The 19,523-nt window shown below is 41.6% G+C and overlaps 1 protein-coding gene across 1 annotated transcript; it reads right to left on the reverse strand.

Moving 5' to 3' along the window:
* Positions 1 to 8,941: 8,941 nt before the first annotated feature.
* On the reverse strand, positions 8,942 to 19,054 carry treh (trehalase (brush-border membrane glycoprotein); the record flags this gene model as incomplete). Its single annotated transcript, XM_083636678.1, has 15 exons — positions 8,942 to 9,055; positions 9,544 to 9,597; positions 9,685 to 9,797; positions 10,314 to 10,425; positions 12,125 to 12,342; positions 12,966 to 13,163; positions 13,771 to 13,820; positions 13,919 to 14,035; positions 15,922 to 16,038; positions 16,200 to 16,292; positions 16,456 to 16,556; positions 16,867 to 16,954; positions 17,335 to 17,482; positions 17,564 to 17,664; positions 18,975 to 19,054. The coding sequence occupies 15 exons, from the start codon at positions 19,052 to 19,054 to the stop codon at positions 8,978 to 8,980; spliced, it is 1,668 nt and encodes a 555-aa protein (XP_083492804.1). The 3' UTR covers positions 8,942 to 8,977.
* Between the last annotated feature and the right edge of the window lie 469 nt (positions 19,055 to 19,523).

The following is a 19,523-nucleotide window of genomic DNA, read 5'->3' on the forward strand; positions in this document are numbered from 1 at the left end:
ACCACCAGGCCAGACTTCTTAAGATAGGTTTTCTCAGGGCTTTTTCCACTGCTGGCTGTCACATGTTAAAATAAATGTTCTTCAATAAACTATACTGCAAAGGAGAGCTCCCATGCTCAGCAGGTTTTAACCCCTGGTCTACCAGAACACAGACAACTGCACTGACCATACATACAAACCCACAGACCTACCTGTCTGTTGTTGGAGAATTGTTTCTGATTGGCTGTTGAATGAAGTAATCTTACATAAAATTGACAAAGTAGCGTCTGTCTGTCTGTCTGTCTGTCTGTCTGTCTGTCTGCGATTTTGGTTACGTTTTTGGTCCCACATTGTGAGATTTGTGATGATTTTGGTCAGTAATGATGTCACTGATGATGTCAAAATGTCCATGACATCATCAGTGATGTCACTCAAGCAATTGTGATGTCATCAGTGAGTGATGTCATCAGTGTTGTGAAGTTGGGCAAATAGACCCATTTCACGGGGGCCATTTTGTGCCGAAAAGGCAGGGTAAACACAGGTGCAAGCAAAATGAGGGTTTCCAAGTTCCAATGATTGGAATTTGGAAACCCTCATTAGTGTGTTGCTTGCACCTGTGTTTATTCTGCCTTTTCGGCACAAAATGGCCCCAGTGAAATGGGTCTATCGTGTGCTGCACATGCCAATAGAGCAGGTGAGGCCACGCAGCAGCTGAGCTGCGGGTGAGGCCGTGCTCGGGGCTGGAACCCTAGCCTAAAACAATCTCAATAAGACTGCATCATTCTCAGTTTCTAAATTCAAAGCTACTGCAATCATTTGGACCTTGATTTATCTTTGTTTTATGTAGGCGAATGGTAAGAGAATCCATGGCCATTTTTCCACGTGTTTGCATACCATCAAGGTCCAAAATTCCTCCACAACAATACACAAACACAAAGTCACAAAGTTTTGGTACAACTGTTGCTCAAAGATTGTTTAAATAATCAGACTGCATCCATCTTTAAGTCAGTGGGCCACACCTTATAGAATAACATTGTGTTTATCTCTAGACGGTATAGAGATAAGCACTGTGCCTATCTCTATGGGATTTAGATTGCATAGAGATGAACGGATGGTTACGATGTAACCCAGGTTTTCTGAGGGGAGACTTCTCTCCCTCATCAATTCCATTACCAAATCCAGCACAGCTGTTGTGGATTACCACTTTAAGACACTTAATTAGCACCACCTGGGTGTGATTGTTCAGGTGTGGCTGGTTGAACTTTTCACAGTGCACTATGAAAAGTTTGACCTGTCTGGTTTAACTTTTTACAGTGGGCTATTCAGCAAAACCTCTCTCTCTCTTTATCACTCTCTATGTCTCTCACCCAATTTCAGCTCTCTTACCCAATTTCAGCTGTAAAGCAACATACATCTGTCAAAAAAGTATACAATGGCTGAAAATATATTTTATAAATTATGGATGGAAGACAAAAAAGCACAAGTTAAAGGTAAATAACATAAAGAATGTGATGAAAGCACCTGACTTTAGTGTAAATATAATTTTACTTAATTTATTAACTCTCGTAACGGACAAGCCCGTAGTGTAAATATAATTTTACTTAATTTATTAACTCTCGTAACGGACAAGCCCGTCTTTTATTGTCACACGAACACCACAATACATGCATGCGGCCACAACACACTCATGCTGACGGTGGCCGGTGAAAAGTGTCCTCTGCATTTAACCCATCCAGGCATGTCCTTTCCTCCGAGGGGCAGGCCAGGAGCAGTGGTCGCTTTCTCGTACAGCGCCCGGGGACCAACTTCGGATGTTGTCGTCACTGGTCGGATGACGATGACGATCTGATCTTCTGCATGTTTTTAGTGGGGGGGTTATATACGGAGGAACCCCCTGGGGGGGTACGGGGAGAACATGCAAACTCCACACAGAGAGAAAGGCCCTTACGATGAGATAACCCACCTGGGCAGTAGTAGTAGTATTATTTCGTGTTATTTAAAAAAAACTATGATTATCTGCACTGTCAAAAAATACAATAATAATAATTATTATTACTCTAATTAGAAGTGCAATAAAAACTAAAAGAAGATTGTTACGCCTATTTCCACTTTTATTCAAATACAAATAACTTTGCTGCCTCAAAAAGGACAGATGAAAGTTCAATCTGTGCACATCCAAGGTTAGAACTCACAATCTCTCTCTCTGAAGGCAGCTGACATACACAGTGAACCACTGTGTGTATGTGTACTGGCACTGCCACTGATGCTATATTTCCCTCTGTATGACTTTTGAAGTGGCTCGCTATAGGTCAAAAGGATATATTTTAGCTTTTAGTCAATTTAGAAATCGTTAAGTAGCTCATCTGTGGGCACTTTCTTCTCTTTCCTCTGGCTGTCCATTCAAAACTGACTGAGACTCAAATCCACGACCTCAAACGTCATTGAGGGCTCAATACTGCTGGGCAGCAAGCGAACCCTCTGTGCCACCAGGTCAGACCTCTTAAAAATGGTTTTCTCAGTGGTTTTCACTCTTTCCTCTGGCTGTTGCCATTCAAAAGTGACTGAGGGGTGGGCTGACTGTCTGTAGGAGGCGCTCTGTCAGCCAGTGTGTTTCCAGCCATGTTAAAGAGATGGGAGACGGAGAGATGTTTGCGGAACAACATTTCTCCTTCATTGGGAACCGACACTCAGCCCTTCATGCAGAGACAGAGAAACAGCTGCTCATCCCACTGAGCTGTTCCTCAGCGTGGGTGTTAGCATCTGATTTCTCAGATGCTAACAGTGTTCATACTGTTGTGTCAATAAACTCAATTAAGAGGCATATTTTAGCTGGCATTGTGCTTTTTTGTATGCTATTATATTTTATTTCATATATCATACATGTACATTGTCAATTTAATGCTTTATTTTACAAAGTAGTTTGAACTACCTTTTCTGCGTGGCTTGTAGTTTCCTAAACTACATTTCTCCCAGGGTAGCTTTGCTGTAGTTTCAATTACTTCAATGGTGAAGTAGTTGGTATAGCTTCCTAAACTATGCTTTCAAATAGCTTCCCCAATGCTGGTTTAATGGGTACTGAATCATTACTTAATTTTTATCTGGTCATTATTTACTCTTATACTGAGTAGTTAATGAATACTGAATCATTACTTATTTATTACCTGACCATTAGTTACTCTTTTTGTGTACCCTATTGTAAAGTGGTGCATCATACTCAGTAGTTTATGAGTGATAGAGAATGGAATTTTAACCACTCTTCATCCGCTAAATGTATATATAACAGCTGATATAGCCTAAACCAAATGAATCGAAACCAGGAGTCCAGGAAGATGTCATAATGAAAGTATATTTATTACCATAACATTCTCTGTCAATATGTATTGTCAGAGGGCTGAATCTCAATGTACACATTCTGATACGTTATACAGAGTCAAATATTCAGCGGCGATGTCACAATTTGACATATGCTTTATAGTGTAAGGCAGGACAGAGGAGGAAAAGGCAGAGAGGAGGGGGGGATAAATGTGTGTGCGTCGTGGAGTCTAACAGAGTTATCAGTTGTTATTGGAACACGACGCACTGTCCAAGGTTTCAGCAAAAGGAGAGAAGTCCTCAATGCCACGGGTGAATCTATATGTGTCAGATGTCATGTCATGTTAACTTATTGTAGCATAATTATGCGTATGCAATTATTAGCTTATTGAATAGGAAATGGCATGGAACTTATATTTTTCTCCAACAATGAGTACTGAATCATCACTTAATTATTACCTGTCTATTAGTCTTTTTGTATACCCTATTGTAAAGTGGTGCATCATACTCTGTAGTTTATGAGTACTGAATCATTACTTCAAGATTCAAGATTCAAGATTTTTATTGTCACTCCATGGTACAAGTATCACGTGTGAAATTCTTGTGCTGTGGACTCCGTTTACAACATAGTACAAATATAACAGGGCATATGAGTGCAAAAACAACAAGAGACACAACAAGCAATAAGGCAGTATAGTGATAAGACAAGTCAGAGACAGTGGCATATTCACTGCACATAGGTGCACATGTCATGTGCATACTTTAGACGTGCTTAAACATTTTAAATTCGGTGTATTTGACATACAGGTGCAAATAGCATATTCCTTATTAAACATACAAAAACATTAGACATACGTAATGGTAGCAGCTACAGTACGGTACAGTACGGCTACTACGCTATTTGTGTATGTTAAGGAGTCTCGTGGCCTGCGGGAAGAAACTGTTCCTCAAGCGATTTGTGCGTGCTTTTGGAACCCTGTATCTCCTCCCTGAGGGTAACAGGGAGAACAGGCTGTTGTGGGCATGGTTTGTGTCTTTGATGATCTTCAGGGACCTCCTGAGGCACCGCTGTTTATACAGTTCATGCAGTTCTGGCAACTCACATCCTGTTACGTGCTGGGCTGCGCGTCTCACTCTCCGTAGCACCCTGCGGTCCATGGTGGTACAGTTCCCGTACCAGGTGGTGAAGCAGCCACCAATAATTATTACCTGTCCATTTGTTAGTGAAAGTGAAAGATCATATCATTAACAAATATACACTCACTCCAGGTAAGAGCTGAACCGTCAGCCCCAAGATTGTTCAGTTGTAAGTCTGGTTCTCTACCATCTGAGCTAACCAGCCTGTTAGTTAGCAGAGACATACACTGTACTATGCATCTGTAGAGCCGGAGACTAACTATTATGTTCTATCCACATACTACTTTCTGTTCAAGTACTTATCGTTTTGTGTTAACAGGCTGGTTAGCAGTTGGTAGAGAACTGGACTTACACCCTTTGGGGCTGAGGGTTCAAATCTCACCTAGAACAAGTCTTGATTTTAATAAGTATATGATGTTTCACTTTATATTAGGGTACACAAAAAGAGTAACTAATGATCAGGTAATGATTAAGTACTCATAAACTACTCAGTATGATGCACCACTTTACAATAGGGTACACAAAAGAGTAACTTTGTACAGGTAATAATTAAGTAATGATTCAGTATTCATAAACTACTGAGTATGATGCACCACTTTACAATAGGGTACACAAAAAGAGTAACTAATGGACAGGTAATAATTAAGTAATGAGTAACTAACAATTAACTCCTATACTCACTGACTGACCATTGACTAACCATTAACTAACGAGTAATTACTCTACTAAGGAACTAAGAACTAATCATGAACTAATGATTAACTACTATACTCACAATGTGACCTTAACTAATGACTAATATATTCACAAACTGACATTTATTAATCATTAACAAACGATGAACTACTCTACTCATGGAACTGACCGACTAATCAGTAACTAATGATTAACTACTATATTCATGAGCTGACATTTAGTAATCATTAAGTAATGATTAACTACTCTACTCAGGAACTTAGGTACTAATCATTAACTAATGACTACCTACTCATTAACTATGATTAACTAGTGATTGACTAATGACGAATTATTCATTAACTACTCATTAACTAACTAGTAGTTAATGATTAGTTTACTAGTAACTACTACAATATTTGTGTACGTTATTGTAAAGTGTTACCAAATTGTTATCAGCTTAGCATATTTGGATTTGGGGATTTTCTCCTATTGTTTCTTGCCGATTTGCTCAAACTCTGTAAAGCTGAATATTGATCATAAGAGCCATCTTCAAAGTTAACTATTCCACAGATTTTTTTCAATGTGATTTAAGTCTGGGCTTTAGCTTGCCTCGGCTTTAACTAGACCACTCAAAGACGTTCACATTCTGGTTCTGAAGCCATTCCATTACTGAATGGCTATACGCAGGATCATTGTCCTGTTGGTACATCAACACCCCAATCTAGGTCCTTGCTTGACACTCTGAAGCAGGTTCTCCTCAACAATTTTCCTGTATTTTGGCTCCATACATGTTTCCAAGTTTTACAAGTCTCTCATTCGCTGCCACTGAAAAGCAGCCCCCCCTCCTCACGTCATGCTGGGCCCATGAAGAGGAGCAAGCGCTGTCACTGAAGCTAACGGGGAGCCAGCTCCTTTTAGAACTGATTAATCCACTTTATTGGAACAATAGTTAACCTTACGGGAGTCAACAATCAGGACCATATCTTACAACTTAAGCCCAGCGCAAAGGCCAAGGCCAAGTGTTAACTTTGCTAGTTTCTAGCACTCAAAATCTCATCTTCTTTTAATTACCATTAACACTGGGTGAGTACATCAAAGGACGTGTTTCAGTGACCCTGTCATTAAAAGAAAAAAGGGAGATTTTGACTGCTAGAAACTGCAAAGATAACGCTTACCCTTGCACTTGCATTGGGCATAAGACAGGCAAGACAGTCACTCTCATCTAGCCAGACCTCAGTGCTAAGTAATGCAGTAACTTGAAGTTACTTGGATTAGTAACTAATATAATTACTGTTTTGGAAATTGTAATCCCTTACATTACTAGTTAGTGGGAAAGTAACAAAATTACGCTAACACTTTACTTTACTGCCCAACACTGGTCCTTCGCCTTTTTTTTGCAAACACTGGGCATGTTGTCATGTGGCTTCCCTCTGGCCTCTCTGCCACACAGCCCAGATATATGAAGTGCTATGCTTGTTATCCACTTGTTCCATTGCAGCCGAGGAAGTCTGTAGTTCAGCTCAAGTGCTCCTTAGATTATTGGTCACATCCTTGACCAAGGTCCTTCTTGCCTTGTTGCTCGGCTTCGTCAGATGACCGGCTCTAGGAAGTGTCTTTGTCGTTCTATATTTTTTTCTATTTCCTAATGATGGAGCCTACTGTGCTCTTGTGAACTCTCAACACTTTAGAAACAGTTTCATACCCTTCACCACATCTATTCCATCTTCACAATCCTGTCTCTGAATTCTATGGACACTTTCTTGGACTTCATGGTAGAGTTTCTGCTTCGACGTGCACCGTCATCTGTGAGAACTTGTATATGTTTTTTTTTCTACATCATTGTCCTGTCAACTGAATTGAAATTCCATTCCACATTATGGTGCCGGGTAGACAGGATCTGTCCTGAAATGCTGACGGCTCTGGATATTGTTGGACTGTTGTGGTTGACACATCTCTTTAATGTCATGTGGATTTCAGGAACAATGTCTTCTGATTGGCAGACAGGTGTGGTGGTCTTTAAAAAAAGAAAAAAAGAAAGACAATGGGACTAGAGGATGTGTGCCAACTACTGTATAAAGGAATCACATGGTGCTGGTAAGGAGACTCTGGCTGATTGTTGAACCTTGGATTCAAGGGGAAGAGTGCGGCAGAGTGGACCAGGTTCTCACCCTCTCTGATAAGCATAGGATTAAGGGAGTTTGCTAATCCTGTCCACATGTGCTGTGTGGATTTTGAGAAGTTCCCCACAGTATAGTATCTTATGGGAGATGCTGCAGGAGTATAGGGTGCCGGCACTGCTACTGCAACCCATTTGGTCCCTTGGGGTGAGACCTGTCCTTTCGAGATGGACATCGGACTCCAACATTGATGCACCTTGTTCTCTCTCCTGTTGGCGATATATTCATGGACAGGATATGAAGGTGCAGCAGCGGTCTGGAGTGTCCAGTTCGGTGACATTAGAACCCCATCTCTGCTGTTTTGGGATGAGGTCGTTCACCTGGCATCATATTAGGATGTGATCTCTGCAGTGGAGTGGTTTGAAGTCGAGACGAGGAGCAGCACCTCCAAGTCTGAGGCCATGGTTCTCTCCTGGAAACAGGTGGCCTGTTCCATCCAGATGATGGCAACTACCCCAAGTGGAGGAGTTCAGGTATCTTGGGGTGTTATTCATGAGTGAGGGTCAAAAGGATTGTGAGACTGACTGCTGGTCAGGGACAGTAATTGCAATAATGCAGGTGTTTTATCAGCCCGTGGTGGTGAAGAGAGCTGAGCCACAAAGTGAACTTCTCAATTTTAGTGGTTGATATTTGTCCCACCCCTCACGTACGGTCACAAGCTCTGGGTAGTGACTGAAAGAATGACATTGCAGATACATGCAGCAGAATGAGGTTTATCCGCAGGCTGGCTGGCCTCACTCTCCTCTTCTCCCAGCTGGGAGTGCCTTGGGATCCCCAGCAGGATCTGGAGGAAGTTGCAGGAGAAAAGGACGTGCAGGGCTGCTCTGCTGCCACCCTATCCCTGACCTAGATAAGTGCATGCATGGATGGACTTTAATATTATGTTATGTTGTTGTGTGTAAATCCTAAAACAAAATCAAATGTAATCCCTTTTGAATTCAGGCTGTAACACCACAAAATGCAGAAAAGGTCAGGGGGTTGAATACATTATGAAAACACAATAGACCTATGGATATGAATGTAATTCATAAAGATAATAACATTTACGCAATTTCATAAAGCTACGAATATTTTAATATGCTGTGAAATGCCAGCAGCGCTATCCTTGGATAAATTCATTGGCTGACCTGTGAACAGACTAAACAATGAGAAATTGTCCACACAAATAAGGGCTGATATGATTCAAACGTATTTAATGCAATCACTGCACATTTATATTCTCTCACTCAGGAGTCCATTTACATTCAAACGTCAGTTTGTATGCAAATGAAAAGACTCACAGGGGTTTAAGCTATAGTACGGCAATAAACTTGAACTAAACTACCTCTGAGCATAAATTCTAAAATATTCATCAAAGGGATTCTTATATCCTGTTCTAAGTAGGTAGAAGTCCTGATCCTATAGTGTGGCAGAAAAAATACCAGACACTGTGGCAGTATTTGCATAATGTGATTTTTTCCCCCTGTCAAACCGCCTTTGATTGAAGTCCAAGATTGGGATGATAGAGGACAGGTAGAGGTACAGGATGGGGTGCAGTACAGTATAGAGGTACAGGATGGGGTGCAGTACAGTATAGAGTGAAGCTTGCTATAATGAAATCCACCCCCCAGTCAGGCTTTTCGGTCACTTCTGTTTCACTGGAGCGTGAGAAGCACTGAGAGGAGCAGAGGCAGCAAGAGGCCAGAAGAGATACTCTAGCCTCCTGAGGAGAGACTCCCCCCGTACTGCTCCAACAGCTGCAGGGCCACACCGTTGGTCCAGCCAAAGCCCTCCTGCAGCACAACCAACACAGCAGAACATTTAGGAATGTTCATTCCATCTTTTAGTTTGCAGTTATAACACACAGAAGCACAGTGATAAACATAAACATTGTGATGTGATATATATTATATATATATTTTTTTTTTTATATATGTATTTATTTATTTATTTTACAGGTGACTCATTTGTGCAGGTGAGATTAAAAACAAAAGCTAAGTGGAAAGCAGAAACCTCCCACCTCACAGCAAAGACAAGTGAATTGGATCATGTAAATGACAACAGGACCCAGCTGGGTAGAACATGATAGGACAAATGCAAGATGTGTAATGTGACAATTGAGTGAGTGGGAGGGTGTGTGTTTGTGTGTATGTTTTAGTGTGCGTGCTGCATAAATGGAGTGAGGGAGAAAGCATTGATAGTGTTTTGCATTAAATTATAATGTACATGACTATTATATCAGCACATTATCATTAATCTGTCAACTCATGAAAGGAAATACCTGCACTTCATATTCCCCTCCACCGCCAGGTTTGCCATCTCCGTTCACATCATACTGTCAAGAGGAACATCACAGATTCTGAGCACTCTGCGTGCAAGACAAGCTCTGAGATCACAGCAATGACTAAAATCTACGATTCACCTTTTCAAACATAGCACCATACTTGATGTATACAACCCAGTTTGTTTTGATCCACCTCTGGGCCAAGTCAAACGCCAGTTGTTTAGCATTCTCTGAAGGCAGTTTGGACAAACCTGAAAATACAAGTGGGTATCAATCAGCACTCATAAATCAACACAGAAAGCACTTTATAATACATGGGGCCACTCAAACCTACATACCGGTGATACACTACCAGTCAAATGTTGGGACACACCTGATTGAATGTACCGTACTGTTTTTTTCATGGTCTTAAGGCATTTTGGCAAATGTACTGGCACTGATGGTGTCATAGGCATTGTGACATCATCAGTGATGTCATAGGCATTGGACATTATCAGTGACAGTGATGTCTTGACTCATCAGTGATGCGAAGTTGGCTGCCAATAGAGCAGGCAAGGCCGCATAGTGGGCGAGCCAAGCGGGGCCGAAACCTAGTTATTTTTAAATGTGGAAAATAGTCAAAGAAGGAAAGAAAAAAAGAAAGAAAAATGTGGTGTATCAGCTAAATCACTATCACTAAATCATTATGCACAAACATAAGGAGTGATGACTGCATGTCTGAAGAAACTCTCACTGTGCCAAACATGTTATTAAAGAGAACTGCCCACCCTCGATGAGCATGTGCTGTAATGGAGCCCATGCATTAGGGAGGTCCCACTGCTGCCCGCTCACGCTCATCGATGTGGGAACTCCGTTGGAGAAGTTGAGGGCATTGCTCTCCTGTGCCCACATGAAAAGGACAAGCAAACACAACAGCATGCATGAAGGAGAATTCTGTAGTATGTGACCGCCATCTGCTGGAGCAAATGAGCACTATAAAATACATGTAAAATAACAAACAAATGTTGTACATTCACATAATAATAATAATAATAATAATAATAATAATAATAATAACTGTTATTATTATTACCATTGATATTATTATTATTATTATTATTGTTCTTAGCTTTTTTACCAAAAACAGAACACAGATACCCCTCACCACCCACCATCTCCCTACCCCACAAATGCACTAATAAATAAACAAAATGTCAGATGATTACATATCAAGTAGGCTATATAACATGGATGGCTGTTAATTATCCATGCATGCCAGATAGGCTGTCTGTCAAGAGTCCATCCCTGCCGCAATAGAAAAACCACCAGATCTAAAAATGTTCCTCAAGTCAGAGGAAACCATACAGAATTATATTAGTAGTGAATCTGTGAATCTATTAATTAGTGTACTTGTTACTGTTAGCACAGAATGACAGCAACATGTATCAATCATTTACCAGAAAGACTGCTTTCTTCATGGTTTTTCCTGGCTCAGAATGGCCCTTTCGGGAGTGACTACGCATTACTGTAAGCATGATTGGACCGCGTAGTAGAGACTGAACTCATGGAGCAATGTATTTTTAAAGAACCCCAAGTTTCACACTTTCAATGTGAAAAAAATGTGGGACTTTAACATAATTCTCTAAAAAAAAGACTTTGGGTTAGTGTAGTCAGGGTTGTCTTGAATACAACCATATCAGTCATTGTCATAACTTGTGGAGCAATGTGTTTTCACAGCACTACCAGTGTCAGAAAGGAAGCTATTTCAAGGTACAAATGTAGGACTTCAACTTTGAAATTCTCTAAAAAGATACAGTAAAAATGCTTGATTAATATGGTGTCAGGGTTGTCCTGAACTAGTCTTGCTTGCCAGACTCTCTCCCTGCACCGGGGCGGGGAGTCCTGAACTCAAATATATCAGTCATTGTCAGGATCCCCACCCCCACCCCCACCCACCCCTGCAACCCAAAATCAAAGAATAAATTAGTGGGATGTTTTAATTTATCAGGCTAAAACTTCTTTGGGAGGTGCTAAAAATTCCTCTATGCAGGAAAAACCCTGTTCATCCATCAGGCAACAGTAGCCCAGAGATAAGAGAAGTGGGTTTGTGGCCTAGGAGATTGACAGCTCAGATCCGGGATCAGCTAGGTAAAATGTAGCCTGGGTAAACCCATCCCCCACGTGACCTGCTCTCAGACCTGTTCTCAGTCGCTAGTGACTGGGAACTGAGAGAGCAGGTCACGTGGGGGCTGGGTTTACCTAGGCTAGGTAAAATGTAGGTAGAAGTGGGTTTGTGGCCAGAAGATTGACGGCTCAGATCCGGGATCAGCTGTGTAAAATGTAGGTGTGGAAAGCAAATAAGCAACACTCTCGCTTCACTCAACAACTGCCAGTGAGTTTCAATTCAACACAATGAAACCCCTCGACTGATCCAGTGAAGCTGCTCACTGGCCAGCAGGCAGCAGAAGGCGGGGGTTGTGCTGGGCAGCTCCCAGGCGAGGAGGATGTGTAACTGTACTGGCATGGATAAAATGAAGGTTAAATAAACAAAGTATTCTGGTGTATTGAGACCACAGTGAACCATGGAGTTCATACCAACCTTCAGATACTGCACTGCCTTCTCTCCCATCGCAGGCTGTGAATAGCATTCTGCCCAAATAGGTGCAAGGTTGGAGGGGTAAAACTGAAAGTTGCTGGAGTGCGTCAGCAGGTTGTAGTCAAACCAGGCTCCCCTCTCAGGATCCCACAACACAGACTCCATGGCCTCCAGTCTGCGGGCTGCAGCCTGCTCATAACGTGCAGCCGAGTCACCGTCACCTGTCAGAAACGGCACATCACCGTTACGTCACAGTAACACACCAGCAGTGTTGGGCAAGTTACTAAGGAAATGTAATAAGTTACTCATTACTTATTACTTGTTTAAACAGTAATACAATTACTTTACTTATTACTTTGTATCAAAAGTAATTAGTTACGTTACTTGTTATATTACTACTTTCGCTAAAAAGTGACATACAACTTTATTATTCCACTTTATTGGTACAATAATTAACCTTACAGAGGAGTCAACAATCAGCCAAACTGCGTAGCCTACTTTCTATTGATTTGCCTACCTACTAGCACAAAAAATGAATTGCGTTCTGGCAACACAGTAGTTTCACATAGCCAGACCTATCTCCACACTTCATTTTAGCGCTGCAGCGCTGAAGAAAGTAATGCAGTAACTTGAAGTTAATACTTGCATTAGTAACTGTAATATTATTACCGTTTTGGAAATTGTAATTCCTTACACTACTCATCGTTACTGGGGACAGCAATATTTACAGTAATATTACTTAGTATTACTGCCCAACACTGCACACCAGTTAGGAGCTAAAAAAGTAGCGTGCGGACCAAAGTGAGTTGAAGGTTGAAGGCTGTGTCTCTGCTCAAACGCTCACCCAGGATCCTGTGGAAGAAAGCGAGTTTCTTCTCGTTGCGGCACAGCAGAGCGTTGAGGTCCGTGGGCAGGATGTGGCTGGTGCGGGTCTGTCTGAGCGAGCTGTACTCTGAGCCATCGGCCACAAACCAGCGGGATGAGAAGTCCCAGCCAGACTCGGCACCCGCCTTCAGATCCATCCACAACTGTTCCCTGCGATCTAACACAACATAACACAACACGACACAATGAATAGAGACACATGTACTGTGCATCAAAAATATTTCTTCTTATGTATGCATGTCATCTTTCTTAACCTGTTTTATTGCTTTTAAAACACATCTCAAATAGTCTTCTGGCTAAAATGCCATTGATAACAATATGACCTGATGAATGATACAAATTTATAGTGTGTTGTTGTTGTTGCTGTTCATGTAAAAGGCAGGGGAAACAATCATCACATATAAATATATAAATATATGAAGGGCATTTTAATAACGGTAAGAAAAATGTTGGACACTTGGCTTTTCCTTGTGGTCAAAGTGTTCAGCAGTGTGAAGAATGAATGTGTTTAATTTTAAATGATTACATTACCATGTAAGTGAAATGCCTTAATACTTGAGAATAAATTTGTTTTGCAATATTATCGTTGACTTCAGAAGAACATATTCCCGTTTTTTTCCCTAAGGCACATTTATAAACTACCATTCCAGGTCAGAGCATTGTCTCCATTGCAATAAAAAGCTAGGCTATTCGTTCTAATGCTCAATAAAAGGGCTGATATTCAGCCATCAGGTACTGTACGTCAGTGCTGATAAAGCCATTACCATCTGAGAGTCCTTCAGCTAACTCCAGATCATCTGTGTAGGATTCAGGCCTCGAAGAGAGCAGAAAACATAGCTACAGTATAAATCTACATAACTCCGCTTCAATGCGTTTGGATTACCGTAGTCAGTAAAAGAATCAGAGACGCACCTGGGCAAGCCCACCTGCACGTCATACCGGTTCAATGTATGCGCTGTCCCATTTACTTTGACAGAACGGTTCTGCATCCAAAAGCGGTACTCCTGCTCCAGAACTGGTAGAGCTGTTCTGAACCATAAAAATGTTTGTTAAGGATTAAACAACTGCAGGGGCAAACGTTTCAACTCAAGAATACTTCTCACAGTCATATAATACCATTATACACAAAAGAGGAGGAGTCATATTCATAAAGCTAGACAAGGATGGTGTCTGCATTAAAGGAACACTCCACCGCTTTTCAACCAGCTTTGTATGATTACGAAATCAGTAGTATATCAGTTTTGCAGACATTCATTTAGTTCGACAGTTATTGAGTTGATTCAAGTTGTGGACCAGTGATGTCATTCATGCACAAATGACATCACTGGTCCACAACTTAACTCAAATCAAGTCTCAATAACGCTCAAACTAAATGAATGCCTGCAGAACTGTTAACAGTTTTCGGATATACCGTAAATTCCGGACTATAAGCCGCGGCTTTTTTCCCGTTCCCTTTTTTGGCCCCTGCGGCTTATATAACGGTGCGGCTTATCTATGGATTTAAAAAAAAAAAAAAAAAAAAATCTCTCTTTTTTAGCACTCTTTCTAACTATAAATCCACTTCTGTTTTAATTTCCTCTCTTGCCCTCTTTTAACAACATAACATAACATAACATAACACAACACAGGTAAGCAGAAAGAAAAAGACGAAGCAATCACCGCCATGAATGAGGAAATGACTCACCTGCTGGAGGCTGGAGATACACGGCTTGGGCTAAACTTTTACTCCGTGAAACACTATCGATTAAGTCCGACATCGCTCAGAGGTTTGAGCAGCTTGAAAACAAGTTTGAAAACGTGCAGAAGTCCATCCACTCAATCACTTAAGAAAATAAGACAACCGTGAACAGAGTTTCTAATGCGGAAAAGCGCATCAGCGCACTGGAGGACAAAAACAACACAGTGAGTCCGAAAGTGGATAAAATGCAAAAACAAATCGAACCCCTGCACACGCAGGTTGATGACTTAATCAGCAGGAGTAAAAGAAATAACATTCGCCTGATCAATGTAAAAGAGGGAGCTGAGATTGGTGACATGGACGCTTTCGTGGCAAAATCCTGTGTTACATCCTGGACCTGAAGGAAGGCGAGAAACCACCAGAGGTGGACAGGGCACACCGGGCGCCTCGGCCACGTCCAGACCCCGGCCTGCCACCGAGGGCCATCTTCATCTGCCTACTCCGCTGGCCCGACCGTCAACTCATCCTCCAGGCTGCGGGGAAGAAGCCCCTCACCTGGGAGGGTACGCGCTTTTTCGTCCGGCAGGACCTCTCCGCGTTGGTGCAACAGAAACGCGCAACATACAACAGCATCATCGAAAAGGTTAAAGTCAATGGATATCGCTTTGGCGTACTGTACCCAGCGAGACTCGTCATAACCATTGATGGACAGCAGCGGAACAAGAGCTCAAAGTGAAACTGCCGAATATCTTTTGAATTGGACTGGTCAATAGTACTGTGAGTAACTAAAATAAAAAATAAAAAAACGGAATTCTCTCTTCTTTAGCACTCTTTCTAACTATAAATCCACTTCTGTTTTAATTTCCTCTCTTGCCCTCTTTTCACCACACCGCGGACACTGTGTGCACTGTAAAAAAAAAAAAAAAATACCATTAAAACACCCGCGGCTTATAGTCCGGTGCGGCTTATATAAGAAAAAAATAGTCAACTTTGAAGGTGCGGCTTATACACCGGTGCGCCTTATAGTCCGGAATTTACGGTACTACTGATTTCGGAATCATACAAAGCTGGTTGAAAATGGGCAGAGTGTTCCTTTATGGAAAAAAGCAGAAGGCTGGGGGAAAGGAGCGAGATGCAGGCACAAATCTTTAAATGTTAAGTAGGCTCATTCCCATGTGGAAGAAGGTGTGCTGCAGCTGAATGATGAGTCAGGAGGGGCATCAGGCCTAAATATCACCTGAGGAACTCTTTATCCTTGGTGGCTTGATAGTAGCTCTCCACCATTAGAGTGAGGAATGGGGGCTGACTGCGCCTCTCATAGTAAATCCGCCCACCATTTGGAACAAAGCCATATCTGTAGGAGATATTTTTAAAGCACGTAACATGGGTTTGCTAAATGACTTCATATTCACGAGTCAGCTGAACAAGCTGCAGGATGCTGGACTTGGGAGATAAAAGTACACACACACACACACACACATATATATATATATAATTTTTCAAGAGAGCGCTCACCTGTTGACGAGGGAGAAGAAGTTGTGAATCATACCGTAGGCGGTGTCTGTCATCTCTGACAGGAGGAGGCCATTGATGACCCAGTAGGAGTCCCTGCAGGCACAGAGCGGAGCACATCACTGTCTGCCTCACACCTAGGTGGGCTCGCCAGCTCAGGAACCTCTGGCTGTGTTCTCTCCAGGCTCTGACCTACTGAGACTCTATCCCGCGGCTTCCAGACAGACAGCCCCAGAGGCAGGCAGCATCACTCACTCACCAGTAGTACAACTCCCTGAAGCGCCCCCCAGGCACAATGACAGGATGTGGGGTGTATATCTGTGAGTACAGCTGCGGGTGGTCTTTAACATCGTCGCGGATCTGGGGGATTAGAGATCATTTTAGCTTTTCTTCAAGGAGTACTTAACGGAAAAACAATGCTGATTTATTTTGCACATGATCTCACACATATCCAGAAAGTGATTCCAAATCAACTCTCAGTAACTGTCAAACTAAATCTGCCTGCATTACCTTCAAAATAAATCAGCATTGTTTTTCAGTGAAGTTCTCCTTTATTGCGTAATAATACTGATGAATTCTTACATGTAAATATTTTAACGTGTGTGCGTGCGCAATGGCGTGCGCGCATGCTTCTTGAGAATTTCCCACAGATGAAAGATCAAAGCATCACCTTTCTACCAAGAGTCTTCCACAGGTGATGTATCTGTTCGGCCCAGATGCGCAATTCTTCGTCTGCTATTTTTCCCAGGAACTTCGGCCTGCATGAATGGATCAACAATGCAAGTTTCATTGTAGACACTTTATACTTTGCACTAATAGCAACATCTGCCTGCATTACCTTCAAATTTCACACTTCATTTGGAAAGTCCACTCAATTTCCTATCAAGTGACTATGTGCCACTAAAAAGTATACAGGGATTCAAGTGATACTACTAGTACTAGTGTGAAATTAGTCTATAGATTTTCAATGTCTGATCTTAATTTGTGTTTAATGTTAGAAATAGGGTCAGGTTAGGGTTACATATTTTGTTACGCATGAATACGCATGTTACGCATCTACTTTTTTGTCACCTGATAGTATAAATACTGTCTGGGCCATCCAAATAAAGTGTTACCCATTCAAATAACTGGATCTCACTTGTCGTGCCAGTCTGGTGGTGTCCAAGACTCAAACTCTTTTCCTGGTTCTTCAAAGTGCATACTGAGGAACTCCAGCAATTTGGAGGATGGCACCGTTGTGTTTGGGAATTCATTCGAGAGATTTCGAAAAGCTGACAGAACGACGTCTGCAAGAAAGACACAGAAGCAACAGAAGCTATACCAGAGTTTAACTTACAGGAAGGTGGACCGTCACTGACTTGACTTACCAGGAGCTGCTCTCAACTTCATGTCAACAAAGTACTTGTCATCATCAAACAGTTTAGCTGTTTGTATTTGATGCAGGATATCCCCTGCACAGTAGATTTCACTGAAAAACATAACATAATTGTAGGTTATTTAATAGGCATTGCAATAGGACTCTAACTGTGAACTACTAATGACTACTACTGTGCAACTACAGAGTCCTGCAGGTACTAAAGCAGGAGACCACTATCACATGGAAAATCAAACGGATAAGGGCAAAGGTCTCCTGACAAGTTAAATGAGATAATGTAACACTAAAAGTGGGAAAGTTTTAATCTGCTGGCTACAGTGGCTGGTGCTTTAAAGAATTCCTCAAACTGATCCTCCATGGTTGAAACTTGGTTGAAACCGAGTTGAACTGTTGTCTTCTGACTAGATCATCGCTTGTGTTGTATAAAGCTGATGTGCGTCACTTTGGATAAAAGCATCTGCTAAGTAAAATTGTAACATTGTTGTAACATTATTATGCACTGATGGCTCTCTTCCTATTCTCCGGGGCAGCCATAATGAAAGAAAGTAGCCAGCGGCAGAAGAAAACCTGATACAACACATCCGAATTGATATTACATCCAGCTAGAAAACGATACAAAATAAGATACAAAAATGCAACAATGAATGAACGACACTCTCCACTCGATACAGTAATCTACTGTAGCAAGAGAGAAAAGGAAAAACAATATGACAGATTACCAATCTAGCTTGTTTTAGTGAAACAAACTACCGTGTTGCATGCATCGACATTGCATGAGACTTGATTATTTTTGAATTGGTTAGTGTAAAAGTCAAATTGCATGAAAATTATGCATCATGCAATTTGGTGACAGGCGCCGATAGAGTCTGAGAACTGAGCCTAAGGCCTACCTGCCAAAGCAACTAATAAAATGGCTGAGGTTGACACCTCTCCAAACCTTTTGCATAGCAAGAATGGCCTAACAGCTGCAGAGATCTCATTTTCCATCGGTCTCAAGTTTCTTGCCTGACCAAATTTCAACCCATATCTGGCAACAGTTTTGGAAACTCACAGACACATGTAACATCTATAAAAGCCACCACATCTATTAAGTTGTATTCATTTTACCCAGAACAGGTCTTCTACAGCTTTTACTTTTAGATTTCCCAACTAGACGGATTAGATTTGGTGATTTGCAAGGTCAAACTTACTCAAATTTAACATATCAAAATATTTAGGGTTGACCCAACTGCCTAGAGGCATAGTTTTACATTAGGTGAAATCGATAAGTAGCCTAAATAGAACTAGCTCTTAGTTTTATGAAGCAAGGGTTCTAACACCGATTTTGATTTTGTAATGCAGGTTTTCAATTTTGTGACAAAACATGTTAATGTAAACACTTATTAATCTTGTTCACATCTTACCTGTCGCATGGTGGTGGCAAAGTACTCTTTACACAAATGAAAAGGACCACTGAGGAACAGCAGACCATCAAGTTAGTCATCTCGAGCAGCTGTAACTCTCCCAAGGCGACACCGCAGTACAGACCTGCTGTTTAGATTGCAGGTCATAGTCCAAAGATTCAAACACAACCCTAGAAAAACACTACCAGCTAGCTAACAGTTTAATAGCTGCCTATTCCCAAGAAATCAGAACCTCAGAGTCCCTCAGTCTTCCACTCCCGCCTCAAAACCCATCTCTTTTCCACCGCCTTCTCTTAGTCCCTTCGCTCCCTCCCCCCATCCTTGCTTGTGTGCCGTCTCTGTCTACTGTCTTGTCTCACCACTATCGCCCCCCCCCACATAGTACTCCGTGTTTAGTGTCATCTCTGTCATTATATGTTCACTGTCACTCCCCCGCCCCAGTGTTTAGTTTTTGTGTACTGTAAAGCCTCTTTGAGCTATGGAAAACCGCTATATAAGCCCCATCTATTATTATTATTCCCATAGGAAATGCATTTTTACATTAACAAG

This window comes from Poromitra crassiceps (assembly GCF_964638095.1).
Source record: "Poromitra crassiceps genome assembly, chromosome: 5".
NCBI classification, from domain to species: domain Eukaryota; kingdom Metazoa; phylum Chordata; class Actinopteri; order Beryciformes; family Melamphaidae; genus Poromitra; species Poromitra crassiceps.